Below are 18070 nucleotides of genomic sequence, written 5' to 3' on the forward strand. Positions count from 1 at the left end.
CCCTCCCGTGGACTTCCTCTGGGACCACTCCTCAGAGAGCAGGGGTCTTGCCTCTCATCTCCCATCTAACACCTTCTCACGCTGGCAAGATGCTCTCCCTAAAACACTGTTTTCATCATGTCATTCCTCCTATTCACTGGGACTGGATCCTCATTGTCAGAAGGTGTGAACTGCTCAGCACAGCATTTGAGGCACCCCACAAACAGAGCCCTACCCTGTAGACACACAGGGTACCAGACACACAAAAGTACTGTCTGCTTTTGCCTGGGGGCTGCATCCACCGAGACGTGGCCTTTGTGCAAATTAGACAAAGAATGTTCCAGGTTGGGCGGTGACAAACATTTGCTATGGGATCTTCTCTTCGGGGAAGTGCAGGTGCCACGTGCACACAGAGAAGATGGATCACTAAACTGCCTAAAGGATCTATTGTATTTTCAAGAGCTCTGGACTCCACAGTACAGAGCCGTCAAGGTTCCCTGTCCCATTTCTCCTGCTGTGTATCTGGGTAATAACCCCCAACACTGTGTGGTTTCTCCTCCTATCTGGAAGAGTCTAACTTAAAAATATATGAATATATGCCTTAGGAGCATAGCTAATTGCCTCCTGGCAGGCCTTCTTCCTTCCCTGCCATTGTCCATGTGGCCACCAGAGGGCAACCTCTACTCACAAGGCATATCTGTCACTCTCCTGTTTAAAGCCCTCCCCTGGCCAGTCCCCGCCTACAGGATGGGTGCAACCCAGAATTGCTTGTTCTTGCAAAGCAGGCTGTTTCTCAGCTCTGGGCTTTGCCCAGGCTTCCCCTTGCGCAGGAGGGACCCTGCCCTTCTTTGTCGTCTGGAGGGGATTTTTTTTTTTTTCTTGCCTCACCCGTGGCATGAATTCCCAGACCAGGGATCGAACCAGCTCCCCTGCCCCGGGAATTGGAAATGCGGAGTTTTAACCACTGAACCACCAGGAAAGTCCCCAGAGGGGAATTTCTAAGACGCAGTTGGGGTCTCACTTCCCTTGACCAGCCAACGTGCCAGGCTGGTCCAGGGCATCCTCTCCTCTGCATCCACGTAGTGCTTCCTGAAGATCTAGCATGATCCTCTGTGTCGCTTTAAAACATCAATTTATCCAAAAAGTTGGCTAGCTTCAACATTAATAAGGAGAATAACAGCATTGGATTGCAGCACATTAAGCCTGTTTAAAATCAATGAGTTCATAACAGTCTGAAAGTAATAATCGATCACCACTGAAGGATGCTGAGAAACCACCACATTATTTGAATAGTTAACAAATAAAGGGAAAAATGTAAGCATTTATCTGGTCTTTCCTTCAACAAACTATCTCTAAGGGTAATCATAGTAGAAGAGAACAAGTTTCCTTTTATAGGCATATTCCAGCTAGGGGGGAAAAAAAACAGAATGACAGATTAAGAATATCACCGTTTTGTAACCCCTAATAAATGATTGGATTTAGGTCGAACATCAATATTTGATAAAATTTCAGTAGGACAACCGTATTTGAGCCTTTGATGGAAGAATGCAACACCACCTATAGCTTGGACATGAAAGAACTGGAACTTTGGGAAACTTTCAATTCTGATTGGTTGAGGAAACTAGAGGTGGGTGAATGTTGGACCAATCCAAGCATTTCTGGTGGCAGAGGGGAGTCTTCTGGTGAAAGGGAAGGAACTAGAGTGTGATCGCATCTCCTTTCGGCCACTAGTGACTTTTTGCTCCAACACCTTTAACTTTTGGAGGTCCTTTCTCGCACTGGAATGTATTCCACCTTGACTGCAGCTTTGTGAAATGCACAGTGTGTTGGCAGTTTCAAAAAATCAGAAATGGGGGCAAGTCTTATTTTTTAAAAAAGGTTGAGTGACTTACTTATTGGCCTGTTGGCCTTGAAGCCAAGAGATGACTCTGATCCCTTTAACTCTTGGGGTGGCTTTGTGTGTGGAAGTCCAGGAACACGATCCTCCATCTTCTCACATTAGCACAGCCAATGGGATTACCAGGTTATGGAGTGATTACCTCGGAAAGTATAAAACTGGGATGAAGTAGGTGAGAGGTCAACTTCAGTGGGAACTTTGGGAAACTTTTCATCGTGTCCTTCCTCCTATTCACTGGGACTGGATCCTCATTGTCAGAAGGTGTGAACTCCTCAGCACAGCATTTGAGGCACCCCACAAACAGAGCCCTACCCAGACACACAAAAGTACTGCCTGCTTTTGCCCGGGGGCTGGGGGGGTATGGGAGCTGGGCAGGAACGAGAGTGGAGACAAGGGGGTGGTGTCCCATCCCCCGCAGCACTTTACAGGTTTTAAAGGACATTCACATCCACCCCTTTCCTGGTTCTTTTCAGGTAGAACTGCAGGTGTTTTTATCTCACTTTATGCGGTGGGGAGGCCCCAGGAGTTAAGAGCCCGGGTCACCAGCTTGTTCAGAGTCAGCAGCAGCGCTGCAGCCACTCCGGTTCCGGGTCTGCACTGCGCTCTCCCTCCCACCCTTCGTCCACCCACCGGGTTAGCACGGGTGCCCAGCCGTGTGCACAGAGGTCTGTGTTCTTGTACTCGGGTGTCCCCAGGTGTACACTGAAGTCTTTCTCTCTGCGTGCTGCCCCGCGGGGGCCTTGCTGCCTGACGGCGGGTGAGATGCCCGCGGCTGAGTGGAGCTGAGCCTGCCATTGCGGAGGGCGGGGAGGGGGGCGTGAGGCTGCTCGGCGACCCCCGGGGAGTGGTGGCCCGTCTGACCCGTCTTGGCCTCGCTCTGCTCCTTTCAGCTCTTGGCTTCTGCCACTTGGTGTCTCTACCCTTCCTGATCTTCATGGGTTTCCAATTTCCTCTATCAGTTTCTCCGACCAGGTCTCCAGGGTGTTCGGCTCCGCGTCCCCCTTTCCAGCCGCTGTTACTTGTCTAGCAGCCGGAGGTCAGAGAATGGGGCTGACGTTGCGGGGGGGGAGGAGGGTAGGGGCGTGGCCCCCGGAGAAGGGGGACTGGGCGTGGGGGGTATTCCCGGACCCAACATAGAGATGCTGCGGGCATGGGGCCATAACTAAGCCAGCAATCAGGCCCCTCCACCGACCCTCGAGACGCCTCCCCACCCTCAGTCCCGCCCCCCACCGGGACAAGGGGCGGGTTCTCGTCTGCAAGGCTAGAGGCCACCCAGCAGCGCCCAGCTCACCGCCCAGGGGCAACTCCGCTTTCCCAGGCGCCCCGCCACCCCGCCGCCTGCCCCCAGCGCCCGCCAGCCCCCGGTGGCAACCGAGTCCGCTCCAGATCCGCGCCATGTTTCCTCGGCATCACTGGGGTTTCCTCCCCTCGGCCGAGCCCGAGCAGAGCAGCGGCCGCGCGTACCGCCCGAATCCCGAAGCTCTGGGCGCCCGAGCCCGCGTGCAGGACTGAGTAGACCCGGCCTTCGCTTCGGAACTCCGAGTCGGGACCGGACGGCGGCGGCCGGGTCCCCGCGCGTCATCGGAATTTGACCCTCGGAGCTCCGAGGTGACCCCGCTCTAGGTACCGTTCGCTGTCTGCGCGGCCGGCCCCGATCGGCTTCTCGGCACCCGGTCCCTGGCCCTGGCTTGAGAGAGGTAGGGGGGCAGCCAGGCCTGGGGGCGGGGGGCTGGCGTGCTCCTCCCCCGCAGAATGGGGGCAGCAGGAGGCCACGCCCCTCAGGGGAAGAGAGCCTCTGCGCCTCCTACCGCCCAACCCATCCCAGTCCCGCGTCCCAGATAACTTGAGACCCGACTTCGCCCAGGTGTTCGGAGGTGCTTTCCCTCCGCCTCCCATCATCATTTGGCTCCCACCTGTCCCCAGAGTCTGGTGCCCAGGGGGACCCCTGCCTAGTAGACAGCTTCCTTCGGGATCTCCCTCCCGCCTGCTTCCCCAAAAGACCGGGGACCACCCTCCAGTACAGCCTCCCCTTCTCCATGATTGTGGCCCTCTGAGGCACCCCCTCTCCCCAGTTCGTTGGTCCATCTTCCTCATCCCCTGCCCCTGCCTCACTTCATCTTATCTCCCCTGCCTCTGCTCTCAAGTCTCTGTTCTCTTCCAGCCTCTGCTGATTTTCTCCTGCCCGTGACCCCTTTCCCCACCACACACCGCGGGGAGAAGGGGGTGTGTCAAGCTGCTTTCTATTTCTGGTCTCCTTGGGGAGGGGGCGCGTGCTAGGACTTGTTTGGCATCTGCTGTGCCCTGAGTCACGAGGTGTCATGTCTGTGACTCGGTATCCTTTCCTCTCCCCCACCTCCCATCATCTCCAGGTTGCCTTGGTCTCCTTTCTGCCTCGGCTCCAGTCCTTTTCGTTCTCTTCTTTGGGCGCTTTGTGTAGCTGCGGTCTCTTTGACTCCGCCCCTCCTCTCTCTGCTTCCTCTGTTCCGTGTTCCAGCTCAGAGAAGCTGCGACCTCAGGGCCATCAATATTTCAGGTGTGTTTGGTGGGAGAGAGATGGGGTGGGAGGTGGGCTCCCGGCATGCCCAGCTATGACTCCAATCATCCTCTCGCCAGAGTGGATCATTCATATTTATGAGATTGAGAGAAAGGATACAAGGACGATAAGGAAATGCTGCCCGCTTTCCTGGAGCCTGGTCCAGGGGGTGCTTGGACTACATCTCCCATAGTGCCCAGGGGCACAGGGCTGCCTCTGTCTCTGTCTAGACACCTAATGGGAGTTAGAATTCAAGGAGCCACGTTGGAGGGTGGGAAGGGATCAGAGTGTGGAGTAAGGGTTGTGGGGCCAGCTGGCTGCTTTCGCTTGGCCTGTTACCCCTGACCTGCTTTGTTCCCAGCTCCCACCTCCTCCAGGGTTGAAGGACCTTGGAACCTTTACATCTCCCCCAAAGGGAATAGGAGTAGAGTGCCAGGGAAGAAAAGATGCAGGGTGAATTAGCAAGTTCCCCGTTCTTTCCTGTGACCCTGGGAATGCCCTCCCCTTACACACATCTTTATCTGAGATGCAGACACACTCTTTGGCAGTAGTCTCCCCATCTTGAAAGTAAGAGGGAAACTGGAGCCTAATGTTTGCACCTAGTTGGATGTGTTCCGGTCTACAAGTTGCTCACATTCTGCCCCCTTATGGGGGCAGTGGGGAATTGCTGGAATATCCCTGAAGCACCAGCTTGTATGTTCCAGGGACCCATGAACAGCTGATGAGGTTGTCTGGAGATCCAGATGGGAGCCACAAGCTAACCTGCTCCTCTCCGGACTCATCATCCCCAGAGCCTGGTGCGAGGAATCTGATTGAGCTCACTTTTGGCATAGAAATTATTGACGGTGGGGAGAGGGCAGTGGGGGTTCCTCCCGCAATCTCATCTCTGCTTCTGAGTCAGCTTAACCCTTAGCACTTGGAAACTTTGACTCCTGCCAAGGACCCAGTCATGCCTATCCTTGCTCTTCAGGCTGGGGTCGGAGATCTCCCCACTGGCCTGAGATCCAGGAAAATTTAACTTTTAGCCCGGCTTTGTCCAAGCTGACTCACCTTAGGCAAGATCTTAACCATCTTGGGCCTTGATTGATTTCCTCTTTGTGAAAGGAATGGGTTGAACCTGATGGTCCCTAGTGGCCATAGCAGGGGCTCTAAGATCCTCTGAGCCTGTGCTTCTCCCTGCCCTCTGATGATACTGGCCTGAGCTGTCTTACCTCACCCCAGCTTACCTGGGAGAGCCTTAAGCCTAAGAATTAGACTGAAAAGAAAGAGAGAGATGGAGCCCTTGTTTTGAAGCTTGTTTGTATTGGAACCACACTGTGCTTACATAAGCCATGTTTGTGATATGGAAGCTAAAATTATCCCTAACCCACCCCTTGGTGCCCCTGCTGGTCCCACCTCCTAAACCTAGGTCATGTTCTTATTTAAAAAAAAAAAAAAAAGTCTAATCATCCCAAAATCACCCTCCTCAAAGTAGCTGGTATGTGTGTCCCCTGGGATGTTGGTTACTGAGGCTTATGTAGGTTATGTGAGTGGACAATTCTAATTGGCTGAAAGAGAGAAGAGGGGATTTGATTGGTTGATTTGGTTGGTCTGGAGGAGAGACATCTGGAAATGAGGAGTCATCCGGACTTGGGGACGGGCCTTTCTCTTTCGTCCTGTCTCTGGGCAGGGGAAAAAGAAGAGCTGGATGCCAAAGGGGTACCAGATCCACAAGCCATTGACCCAAAAAGGAAACTCTGAGGAATGGGAAGAGCAGGGGTAGCCTGAGTGGGAGATGAAGCAAGGATTACAGGAAGAAATTTCCCAAAAAGAAGAAAAGGAGAGAGAGAGAGAAGGGCGTGTGGATCCAGGGGCCCAGCCAGTGAGGGTGCGTGGCGGATGTGTAGAACTCGGAATAGCGGAGGAACCTGACAGCTTCGGTAATTTAGGATTCCTTTGACGAGTTTCTGGGGGAAGGAGCACAGAAAGTAGGGGAGCAGACAAGAGGGGGTAGTCTGGGGGTGGGAGCAGCTAGAAAGGGGTCTGGACCCCTGAGTAGACTGAACTCTGGCACCAAGAGGGCCTGAATGCAGGAGCAGCTAAGAGATGGGCTCCAGGGCGGAGCTAAGAGGAAGCTGGGAGTAGCAGTCTCCTGGGAGTGGAGCCAAAGAAAGGGGGCGTGGCGAATGGGCAAGGACCTGATGCTCGGGGGTCTGGAGCATCTCAAGAGGTGGAAGAGACGCCCGCGAATGATCTTTCCGCGGGCTCTTGAATCCAAGACCCACGTGCTGAGGAGAGCTCCCTGGACAGGCCCCGGGTCTGGCCCAGCGCCCGGGGTGGTGACGACGGAGTGCTCAGCGTGTGGGAAGAGGCGAGCCCTTTGAACGGAGAGCCCTGGCAGGGGCGAAGGCGGGGCGGGGCCCCCTAACGGCCTCGGTCCGCTGATCGCCCTGGGGTCGGTGCACGTGATCGACGCCGGGGAGACGGCGCTGGTGGAGGGGCTGCGCGCGGCGCCCTGGGAGTGCGGCAAGGGCCTGGCTGGGATGCTGCAGAGCTTCTGCTCGCAGCTGGTCAAGCGAAGGCACCCGGGGGTCAAGGTGGCACGACTCACCCGGGACGACCAGCTGGCGTCCCGGGAGCTGAAGAAATACCACCTTATCACCAAGCAGGTGAGAAGGACAAGGGAGCTCGGATGGGCGGGCCTGTCCCCGAGGGGCCTCCGGGCGTTGTCACCCCACATGCAGCCAGTCACCGGCTTTTCCTTTGCTGCCGACTCGGCCGAGTGGGGGCGCCCATGAGCCCTGCCCTGGGACTCCCAGTCCTTACCCAGGCCCTTTTGCCCAGGGAAAGTCAAACAGCTCCCGACTTTCAATCTTTAAACCCTCCATCCTTACTCCAGGAGGCTGGAGCCCAGGCGTCCGGACTTCGTGTCCCTGCCTCCCCTACATCGATCCCGCCTCTCTTCAGGGACCCAAACATCCTAATCTGAGCCTTTGTCCTTCCCCTCTGCCTCCCCCATCCTACCGACTGATAAGCTTCCCTCGCTTCCACTCTTGGGGCACACATCCCCATGTCTCTGACTACTCCACATTGATCTCCACTCTCCTTGGGGATCCAGGTTTTCGGAGGCCTTGCCCCTGGTTCCTGCATGCTCTCACATACCCCACTCCACCCGGCCCCGCACGGTCGGCCCTCCCGAGGGGCCCAGGTGGGAGCCCGTGGGTGTGAATGTGGGAGTGACGATGCCAAGAGGCGCCGGACTCACAGCCCTCCCGCCGCCCGCCCCGCGCTCACTCGTGCCCCCCGCAGGGCATCCTTTTGGTCCAGTTCAACGTGTCGGCCCTGCTGGAGGGGCTGTGCGCGCGGCTGGCGGCTCTGCGGGCCTCCGGCACCTTCTCGCCGCTGCCCACGGAGGCCGTGTCGGAGGCTGGCGGCGACGTGGCACGCCTCCCCTGCTGTCGCCCTCTGTGCAGCGCGACGTGCTTCCGGGCGGGATCATCATCCAGGACTGGCAGCCCTACCGGCCGAGCGAGAGTAACTTGAGCCTGCTGGCGGCCAAGGGCCTGGAGGGGCGCGTGGACAGCCGCGCGCGCCCGCGCGTGCTCACGCTGTGCACGCGCCCCTTCCCCATCCCACCTGGCGGCAACGGCACGTGGCGCTACCTCAACATCTACGCCTTCGGCAGCGACGGCGCGCAGGTTCAGAGCCAGCTTCTGTGGCATCTGCAGCGCCAGGCCCCGCGTCTCGTCGGCCTCAACGTCATGTGCCAGCTCTTCCTGGCGCCCCAGCTGTGGTTACATCTGGTTGATTTCTGCCAGGCTGGCTGATTTCTGCCAGGCTGGCTTGGGGCTCGAGCTGGTCAAGGGTTATACCGAACAATACCTGCTGGAGGCCGACATCTAAGGCCTCTCCAGTCGGAGGGGAGAGAAGATGCACTTTAGACCCACCTCCTTCCTCGGATCCCCCCAAAGCCCCGCCCCTGCTGTTTTCAAGCTCCGCCCCCTCCCCCTGCCCTCGGTCATCGGCTCTGCCGCCTACACTCACCCGCTGTCCATCCTTCCCTTCCCTCTTCCCCTTACATCTCTGTCTGCCATCTTGACTCTAGCGCCCCCAAACGCAGTTGCCCACACCCTGATCTGAACCGCCGGGTTTGGGGGAGCCACTCGCGCTTCTGTTGTCCACCCATTCCCTTTCCCCGCCAAAGAATGGGTTCCTTCACAGCTTCAGAGCCTTTCCCTGTCCGTGCCCCAGCCTGGGAGTGTACTCTGCCCTTTGTGGCTTCTCCCTTCTGCCCCCTCGTGGATGGGAGCTGGCAGAAGTGTGTGCAACGCCCAGTACCCGGCCAGGAGCACAGTTGCCCAATAGGTATTACTTTTCTTCCTCCCCATCCTTCTCAGGCCCCCAGAGCTTACCCTCTGCTTCTCTCCTCACCGCCCTCGCAGTCTCCTGTGCCTGGACCTCTCTCAGTTCTCCGTTGTCCATTTGTCTGCCCCTCCATTCCCCTTCCCCATGATCTCTTCATCCCCCGCCCTGTGTGTAATATGGAGAAGGACCCTGTAAAGGAAATAGATTTATAATGCCCCACCCCCACTTGGCCCCTGCTTAACGCTCTGGTGATGCACCTTTCTGAGGCTGCCTCCTCTGACTGGGGTTTCCTCCAACTTTGCACAATGGTGCTATTTTGCAGGCTCCCTTCCCTATGCCCCCAACCAGGGGCCCGAAGCAGGCCCGTGAACCAGAGGGTTCTGGGTGGAGAGCCTGGTGTAGTGGAGGGCAGGTCCCTCAGCCTGGTGCGAGGCTGTCTCCTGCTTCTACCCGGGCTGCCTTCTAGCGCGACTGGAACCCCCTCCTCCAGATATTTCTGGACACCCCTCCCATCCTCTTGTTCCTTTATGCTTTTTCTGGACTTTGACGGTCTTCTATTTAAATGCAAGTAGTAACAGCTGCATTTGCACAGCGATGTCTCCCACACGGGATCCTCATATCTCCCGCAGAGGGAGGACACAGGCTCAGAAAGACTCAAGTGCCTTCCAAGTGGCTCACAATAGCTGGGAGTCTGGCAGAGACTAGAAACCAGGTGTCCCCAGCCCAGAGCAGACCTCAGAACCTCACTGTAGCTGGACCTTCTTGTTGGACAATGGACAGCGAGCACAGGGTTCGCTGGGGATGGAATCAAAGACATGGACAGAGGAGGGCGCCAGGAGGTGGAAGAAGGTGGACAAAGAAGACAGCCGCTGCTCCCCTCTTTCCCCCCGTTCCGGCTGTGCTGCTGTGCCTTGCTTGGCTGCCTCCTGCACCTGACCAAGCTGCCCTCCTCCCTGTCACTTCAGCCGTGGCTGTATTGCAATAAAACGGACCCTTGGCCCACCTTCTGTGTCTGTTTCACTTCTTCTCGGTGGGGAGGGATGAGCTGCATTGTCCTCTCCCCCTTCCCCAGCAGCCTGTATCAGAGAGGATCTCTAAGCCCTGTGCCACTGGGGCTAATGACTTCCTGGAGGGGAGCTGGGGAGGGCTGCTGGCCGTTGCGCGCCCCTACCCCCCACACCAGCCAAGCGGCAGAAAGAATTGATTGCTCAGAATCGAGGCGGGCAGCGGCGCGGCGCTTGGACTAGCCCCGGGCCTCGCTTTCCCCTGGACCTGGGAGTCCGCTGCTGCTCCAAATTCTTGCTCTCTCGCAAGTTCCCCTTGGCATCCGGAACCAGCCTGCCTCATTCTCACGATCCAGGCGTCTAACTCCCAGCTCTCGGCTCTCTCGTGGCCAGCGCCCTTGCTCTCTCCCCATTCCTGGGTGGGCACCGCACGGAGGGGGAAGAGGTGGAGGGAGCCTGGGCGCCGCCCCGCGGGAGCCGAGCTCCGAAGCGGCGGAGACTGCGATCCCGAAAAGTACCACGCGGGGGCGCCAGGACGTGTGCGGACGCGGGCAAGGCAGCGCAAGGTGGTTTCCGTCCGTGTGAGTGTGGCCATGGGCGTCTTTGTGTGTCTGTGTTTCTGTACATGTGTGTACGACTCAGGGGGTGTCTGGGTGGGATATATTCGGGGCTACGGGCCTGGCGTACCCCAGAATCAGGTACTCCAAGTGGCTTCTTGACGAGGAGGCGCTTGATAGGTTACTATGTACGTGTGGATGGGGAAGCAGGGGACTGTGTGTATCGTCGCGTGTGCAAGGCATAGCCTGTGAGTCTTGGATTTTTTAAGTTACATTCCTTTAGGGCTCTTATGCCCTCCCACCATCCTGTGTAAAAGGAATCGAGGGCTCTCAACCTGAACCTCCATTACACTGGTCACATCTTCAGCATGTGCCTGGACAGGTGACTCTGCTGGACTAGGTGTGACATTGTGTTTGTGTAAGTGGGTGTGTCTCAGGATATCAGTGTAACTCTGAATGATAGTGTTGTGTGTGTATTTGTGTGACAGGTGGATGCTGGAGGAGGCTGGTTCAGGATTATGGAAGTACAAAATTTCCTTCCTCCTGTTAGTTTGTGGATACCACCTTCATGGTGCGTGCGTGTGTGTGTGTGTGTGTGTGTGTTCCTTTCTCAGTCTTTCCAGTGGCTGTCTCTGTGTCTCTCCTCACCTCTGTCTCTTTCCCTCTTTCTCTTTTCCTTTCTTGGTGACTCATCTCTGCGGCTTTGCCTTCCCCCAGCTTGCTGGGTCTCCCCTCCCCCACCCAGGAGTGGGTGGGGGTATGAAGGAATGGGACCCTGGGACTAAAAATCAGGGTGAGCCCCCCTTTATTACTCATCATTCCCAGATCCACCAGTGGCCCGTAGCCCTCTCCCAGTCCCCTTCCCAGGACTCCCCACCCACCTGAACTGGGGTGGGCAGGGGCTAGGCAATGATGTGTTCTAATGGGGCCATTTCCACGGGGTTCTTCAGCACCTTCTTTCAATTCAAGGTGGAGACCCCTGCCTTTCTCATAAAGTGCCCCTCCCTGCCTGTCCCCCCCATAGCTGACGCATTGAAAGGCTGCAGAGGTGAGTCACCGGTTTGGGGGAAGGGAGGAAGAGAGGGGAGGTGAGCTGCGGGGACCCCCAAGCCCCTGCTCTCTTTTTCTTTCCCAAACCTTCTCAGGGAAAAGACCCAGTGCTCTGCTCCCTCCCTTGGTTTTCCAAATCTTCAGCTTGGATCACTACTTGGTTGGACCCCATCTTCTCTTACTACCCTCCTGGAGAGTATGAGAGATTCAGAAACAAAGACAAAGAGACGGATTTATACAAACATCTCAGAGCAAACACCAGGCATCCCCTCCTGGTCCCCATCTCAGCTTTGCCTTTCCCAGCTCTGTCTCTCATTCCTCTTTCTTTCCTGCCATCTCCCTCCTCTCCCAAACCCCAGGAACCTGTCCCCAGTCCAGCTCTTTTCCAGAAGCCCTTAGAGGCAGCCAGGTGTGAAGGGCACAGCACATTTTTGAGAGGTGGGGTGCATGTGGACGAGCTGACCCTGGAAGGGAACTGGGATAGAGAGAGGCAGAAACAGACCCAGAGGTTCAGAGTCCATGCAGACACGATCCAGATCGTGGAATCACCAAACCTATCGCCCTGGCTTCCATCTCACTGCCCCCTCCCCCATGTCATAATGACTGAGACTCTTAGGATGTCGATTTCTGAGAAGCTCCCCTGGACTTCTGGGCGGAGTGGAGGAGGAAAGCGTTGGGGAAGAATGGAGGAATGAGGGAACACTCTAAAAAACGCGGGGCAAGACTTGAACTTGGAGGCTGCAGATGACTGGCTAGGATACTGAGGCTTTTCTGCACAGAAATCTAGAGGTGAAGGTAAATGGGGGAGGGGCAGGAAAGATCAAAAGCCCATAGCAGTCCACATAACCTGTAACGTATATCAACAGACATGGAAGGACCCAGATAAATGCACAAAGACACACGGGTACACACATATTATTGACACACCAAGCCAGGCACAATTTTCAGACACCAGCAGGTACCCAGACTGGATGTGCTCAAACTCCCAACCGCACAGGTATACAGGCACTCAGAGGGATCAGGACCCACACACACTCACACTCACACTCACACTCACAGAGACACCTGGAAACAGGCAAAACCACAGCTCCGCAGATTGGAAGAGAAAATTACATATTTAAATTGGAACATTACCATGCCTATCCACTCTCTAGCTGATTAAATACACAATTGGTCCCCCCCATTCCCTTTCTTTTTCTTTCCCCGTATGTTTCATTAATCTCCGGACACACACAAATGCAATGCACACGTATGTACATGCATGTGCACATATACAAGCCCACAGGAACACAAACAGTTTCTCTAGATGCCCATCTCCCTCATCTCATACTTGGTCTCTTAGCCCCATCAGCCTCTCAGGCTGCCCCCCCACCTCGCCTCCCTCCCTCCCTCTTTCCTTCCCTCTTGGATGGCTTCCCCTCCCCCCACCAGATGTCTGAGCCATCTCTCTCTGATTCATCCTCCTCAGGAAGGTAACGTGACCCCCCCTCCCCATTCCACTGCTCTCGGTAACCAGGCAGGGAGGATAAAGGGGAGTGGGATGAGGAGGAAGAGGAATGAGGGGAACCCATAGGGGCAGAGGGATGTCCTAGATAGTTTGGGGGAGGGGGATAAGGCACAGTCTCAGGTCTGTTGCCCCCTCCTCTCCGTCTTTGGCATCTTCACAGTCACCTTGGTTCTCCTTTTTTTTTTTCTTTAGCCTGATCCTTTACCTGTTCCAGATGCCTGCCTGCCTTCCTCCCTCTCCTGCCCCCATCTCTTCTCTCCTTCCTCTCTCTCTACTTCTCCCCACCTCTTTCCCCGCAGAGCTGATGGGCTTTCTTCTGGGAAAGTGGAGCCACTGATGGAACCGAGAAGCCACTGCTCGCTATAGAGGGAAAGCACGTGAGCGTGTGTTTGTGTGTGTGTGTGTGTGTGAGAGAGAGAGAGAGAGAGAGAGAGAGAGAGAGAGTTTGAGAGAGAGAGAAAGAGGAGAGGATGAGGGTCAGTGCTAGGAAGAGATGAGGAAGGGGTTGAGGACTGGCTCTGAAAGAGTCTCGGAGCTCCTGACAGCTCTGATCCCGGTTTCCAGAGTCTTAGGGCGCGGGTGCCCTGTGTGTGCCCACAGGCACCCGTGTCCGCAGTCCTTGTGTGTCTGGCATGTGTCATTCCACTCCCCCCTTTCCCTGCCCACGCCCCCGCACAGCTCTCTGCCTGCGCCGCAGCCCCCCTCCAGCCTCCCTCCCTCCCTCCCGTTCATTCCTGCAGTGGCTGCTCCCCTTGCCTCCCTCTCCTCTCCCCTGCCCCCTCCTCATTTCCGTCCTCCCCCACCCCCGCCCACGGCTGGTCTCCCTTCACTGGACCCGGCTCGCTGATGGATTCTCTTTGCGCAATCTGTGCGTCATCGCCCCCCATCCCCCCGGAACCTCTAACTGTCCAAGCCCCCAATCCCAACCCCTCTGGCAGGAGATGCGGACGAGGGGTCTGGTGGCAGAGAGGGGCGATCTCTGACGTTGCACTCCCACCCTCCACTCCGCCCCCCCCCACATCGCGTTTAAATCTTCCCTTTAAGCAATAGAGAGAGATGGAGTTGAGTCACCCCCCACCTGCGCACCCCCCTCCCCACCTGGTCTGCTCTCGTCCTCCAAACGTCCTTTGGGGGGTAGCAGCGAGAGGGGAAGAAGCAGGAGGGTGGTGGGGAGAGGTGGTCTGAAAAGGGGCCAACAGAGTCAGCTGGACAGAAGGACAGACACACATTTTTTCTCGAGACACGCACAGACCATGCACAGACACGACACAGAGGCACACACATCCTCAATCTTTTCCCTATCTCTTCCAACTCGGATCCTTTCCGACAGGATCACCCAAGCCTCAAGATCCACCCATGTGCCCCGGCCCAGGGCCCGCACCCTGCACCGCAGATCCGCGGACAGCGCCCGCAGGCGCGCAGAACCATCCCTCTTCTCTCAGGTTCACGCCGTCCTTGGGCGTGTTCCCCACACACCGTGCAGTCGGGGAATGGGGAGTCTGGCCCCCTCCTCAGTTTTGCAATCCTTATCTTCCCCCTTCCCAGTGTGGATCTCCTATGGGACCCAGTCAGACGCTGGGAGAGCCCCCACCCTATTCCGCTCGTCGGGCTCCCGCCGCTGCAAGTTGCTCTGTAACCCACCCTCCCGCCTTGCAGCGTCTCTGAATCCACCCTTCCATTCATTCTGCCATTCATTCATTCATCCTTTTCTCCTCGTCCCTCCTTCATTCATTCATAGCCCCCCTGCCCCGCCCGCCTCAGCATTTCATTCATTCATTCCTTCATTCATTCATTTCCCTGGTGCCAGGCTAGCGCACACCCCTCCAACAGAGGCCTGCAGCGCGCAGGCGCGGGCCGGGAGAGGCACGCATCCTCCAATCGCTGGGCGGCCTCCCGCCTCTAGGCGCCCGCCCGCTTCCCCATGAATGAACATTGACGTCAATGGGGCGGGGCGGTTCCCACGTGACCCCGCGCGCTCCTCTTTATAAGGCGGTAACGGCGCGGGCGCTGTCCAGCGTGCTGAAGCCTGAGCGAGCGAGTCTCCCGGAGCCGCGCGGACCCAGCTGAGCCCAGCCCACTGGACGCCAGACCTCGACCATCGCTCGTATCCTAGCCACCGCTCGGAGCCGAGGCGGACGAGTCCCGATCTTCCCCTGTCCCAACCCCGCCCCGACCCTCCTCTCCACCTCCCGCGTCGTGGCACCAGCTGGTAAATACTCTGCTGTCCGTCCCTCAAACCCTCAGCAGCCGTGGGCGTGAGGGAGGGTTCTCTCTCCCCCAGTTGGGAGTGTTGAAAACACAGCGGGGAGCCCCCGGGAAGGGTCCCTGGTAAATGGGGGAGTCGCCGCTTTTCTCTTGCTGCTGAAGTCGCCCACGCACCATCCGGGGAGTCCTGTGGGGAGGGAGCAGAGATTTTTTTTTCCCCGTATCCTTGCTGCTTAGTACGTGGGCGCTGGCAGTGAGCTGGCTCAGGGAAGGGGGCGAGGAGGCACTGGGGGAGCAAGGGTTGCAGGCGTTTTCCCATTTACACGACTCCAGAGATCGGCACAACATCTTCCTCCTTTGCTCCTAAACGTCCCTTTTCAGGGTAAGGTTAGGGGGATAAGGGAAGCCCCGGCTTTCCTGATTAAAGGTGGGGGAAGGGAATATAAAATCAGAGAGCGGAAAATTCTTACAGAAACCCTCTCTTTCTTTGGCCACTTCTATTTTTTCACAGTCTCCGGCAGCCCTTCGGTCATGAAATCGCTCAGGTTGCCGGCTCCTGTCCTCCTCTGCTTCCTTCTACTGACCAAGGGGTTGGGAGCAGCGCCCCCGGGGCACCCTGAGGCTCAGCCACCTCCCCCCAGCTCTGAGCATGAAGAGCCGGTAGCTGGGGACGCAGTGCTCGGGCCGAAGGGTGTTAGCGCCCCAGAGGTCCGAGCCGCTAGAAATTCAGAGCCGCAGGACGAGGGAGAGCTTTTCCAGGGCGTGGATCCCCGGGCGCTGGCCGCGGTGCTGCTGCAGGCACTCGACCGCCCGGCCTCGCCCCCAGCGCCTGGCGGCTCCCAGCAGCGGCCAGAGGAAGAAGCAGCAGAAGCTCTGCTGACCGAGACCGTGCGCAGCCAGACCCACAGTCTCCCAGCGCCAGAGACCCAGGCGCCCGCGGCCCCGCCTCGCCCTCAGACTCAGGAGAATGGTCCCGAGGCGGCCGACCCCTCCGAGGAGCTCCAGGCGCTAGCTTCCCTGCTTCAGGAACTGCGAGATTTCAGTCCGAGCAGTGCCAAGCGCCAGCAAGAGACGGCGGCAGCAGAGACGGAAACCCGCACGCACACGCTGACCCGAGTCAACCTGGAGAGCCCCGGGCCGGAGCGCGTGTGGCGGGCTTCCTGGGGAGAGTTCCAGGCGCGCGTCCCGGAGCGCGCGGCCCTGCCGCCGCCTGCTCCCCCGCAATTCCAGGCGCGTATGCCCGAGAGCGGGCCCCTTCCCGAAGCCCACCAGTTCGGGGAAGGAGTGTCCTCCCCCAAAACACACCTAGGTGAGGCATTGGCACCCTTGTCCAAGGCGTACCAAGGCCTGGGCGCTCCCTTTACCAAGGCGCGCCGGCCGGAGACCTCACTCCTGGGCGGCTCTGAGGCGGGAGAGCGCCTTCTACAGCAAGGGCTGGCGCAGGTGGAAGCCGGGCGGCGGCAGGCGGAGGCCACACGGCAGGCCGCGGCCCAGGAAGAGCGGCTGGCCGACCTCGCCTCCGACCTGCTGCTCCAGTATTTGCTGCAGGGCGGGGCTCGGCAGCGCGGCCTGGGGGGTCGGGGGCTGCAGGAGGAGGCGGAGCAGGAGAGACGCGGCGGGGAGGAGAGGGTGGGGGAAGAGGATGAGGAGGCGGCGGAGGCGGAGGCGGAGGCGGAGGAGGCGGAGAGGGCGCGACAGAACGCTTTACTGTTCGCTGAGGAGGAGGACGGAGAAGCCGGAGCCGAAGACAAGCGCTCCCAGGAGGAGACGCCCGGCCACCGACGAAAGGAGGCCGAGGGGGCAGAGGAGGGCGGGGAGGAGGACGACGACGACGAAGAGATGGACCCGCAGACAATCGATAGCCTCATTGAGCTGTCCACCAAACTCCACCTGCCAGCGGACGACGTGGTCAGCATCATCGAGGAGGTGGAAGAGAAGCGGAAGCGGAAGAAGAACGCCCCTCCCGAGCCTGTGCCGCCCCCCCGGGCCGCCCCCGTCCCCACTCACGCCCGCTCCCCGCAGCCCCAGCCCCTCTCCCCCGCCCCGGCTCGGGACGAGCTGCCCGACTGGAACGAGGTGCTCCCGCCCTGGGATCGGGAGGAGGACGAGGTGTTTCCCCCGGGGCCCTACCACCCTTTTCCCAACTACATCCGGCCGCGAACACTGCAGCCACCCGCTGCCTCGCGCCGCCGCCACTACCACCACGCCCTGCCGCCTTCGAGCCACTATCCCGACAGGGAGGCCCAGGCGCGGCGCGCTCAGGAGCAGGCGGAGGCAGAGGAGCGCCGGCTGCAGGAGCAGGAGGAGCTGGAGAATTACATCGAGCACGTGCTGCTCAGGCGCCCGTGACCGGCCCCGGCCCCGCCCCCGCGCGCCGCCGCGCGCGCCGCCACCCCCCCTCCGTGTCGCTCCTTTCCCCTCTCAGTGTTTTGCATGCGCCCGGCCCCGCCCTCGGCCGCCGCCCCGCCCCGCCCCCGCCCACCCCTCCGCCCGCGGGCCGCCCCGCCCCCGGGCTACGCCGGGACCTGTCAGACCTCTTCGTGCGTCGGAAGCCCGAAATCCCAAACTCACTCACGGGTGTCTCGGGAACAGCACAGGGGGCCGGGTAGTTTGTGCGAGTTCCCTGCCCCCGCGGGGCCCCGTCCCCACCTAGTCCCTCTCGGGATGTCCCGGTCTGAAACCGGAAAAAGGATTTCCAGTTAACTGTGTGAAGAAGTGTCTGTCTCCCGCCCTTTGGGCCTCCCAAGAGCCTCTCCACCCTCTCCGGATCGCTGTGAATTTACCCCTTCTTTCCCAACTCTGTTGTAAATACCCCTCACGGAGGAAATAGTTTTGCTAAGAAATAAAAGTGACTATTTTATTAGGACTTTGTTCTCGGTTATTCACCCGTCCCCTTGGGCCTGCGTGGTCCTTCCCAAGGGGCGGTGAGGGAAGCGCCATCCACAACACCCATCTCCTCCTGCTCAAAAGCCAAGGTTGAGTGATAGAACCTCT

At 58.5% G+C, this 18070-nt stretch overlaps 2 protein-coding genes across 4 annotated transcripts; both read left to right on the forward strand.

The window, feature by feature from the left end:
- Nucleotides 1–2649: 2649 nt before the first annotated feature.
- VGF (VGF nerve growth factor inducible) lies at nt 2650–17939 on the forward strand. Of its 3 annotated transcripts, none has more exons than XM_082431941.1 (3): nt 2650–3573; nt 14861–15080; nt 15588–17939. In XM_082431941.1, the coding sequence occupies exon 3, from the start codon at nt 15608–15610 to the stop codon at nt 17423–17425; it is 1818 nt and encodes a 605-aa protein (XP_082288067.1). In that variant the 5' UTR covers nt 2650–3573; nt 14861–15080; nt 15588–15607; the 3' UTR covers nt 17426–17939. The 3 variants fall into 3 exon arrangements, with proteins under 3 accessions (XP_082288067.1, XP_082288068.1, XP_082288069.1); XM_082431942.1 differs by having other exon boundaries at nt 2650–3499; XM_082431943.1 differs by lacking the exons at nt 2650–3573; nt 14861–15080 and adding an exon at nt 15116–15458.
- On the forward strand, nt 6575–9959 carry NAT16 (N-acetyltransferase 16 (putative); the record flags this gene model as incomplete). Its single annotated transcript, XM_082429168.1, is given in 5 exon segments — nt 6575–6618; nt 6781–7057; nt 7698–7838; nt 7841–8206; nt 8208–9959. Coding segments are annotated over 5 exon segments (912 nt in total). The 3' UTR covers nt 8292–9959.
- Nucleotides 17940–18070: the final 131 nt, after the last annotated feature.

Source organism: Balaenoptera physalus, assembly GCF_965194825.1.
Source record: "Balaenoptera physalus genome assembly, chromosome: 16".
NCBI classification, from domain to species: Eukaryota; Metazoa; Chordata; class Mammalia; order Artiodactyla; family Balaenopteridae; genus Balaenoptera; species Balaenoptera physalus.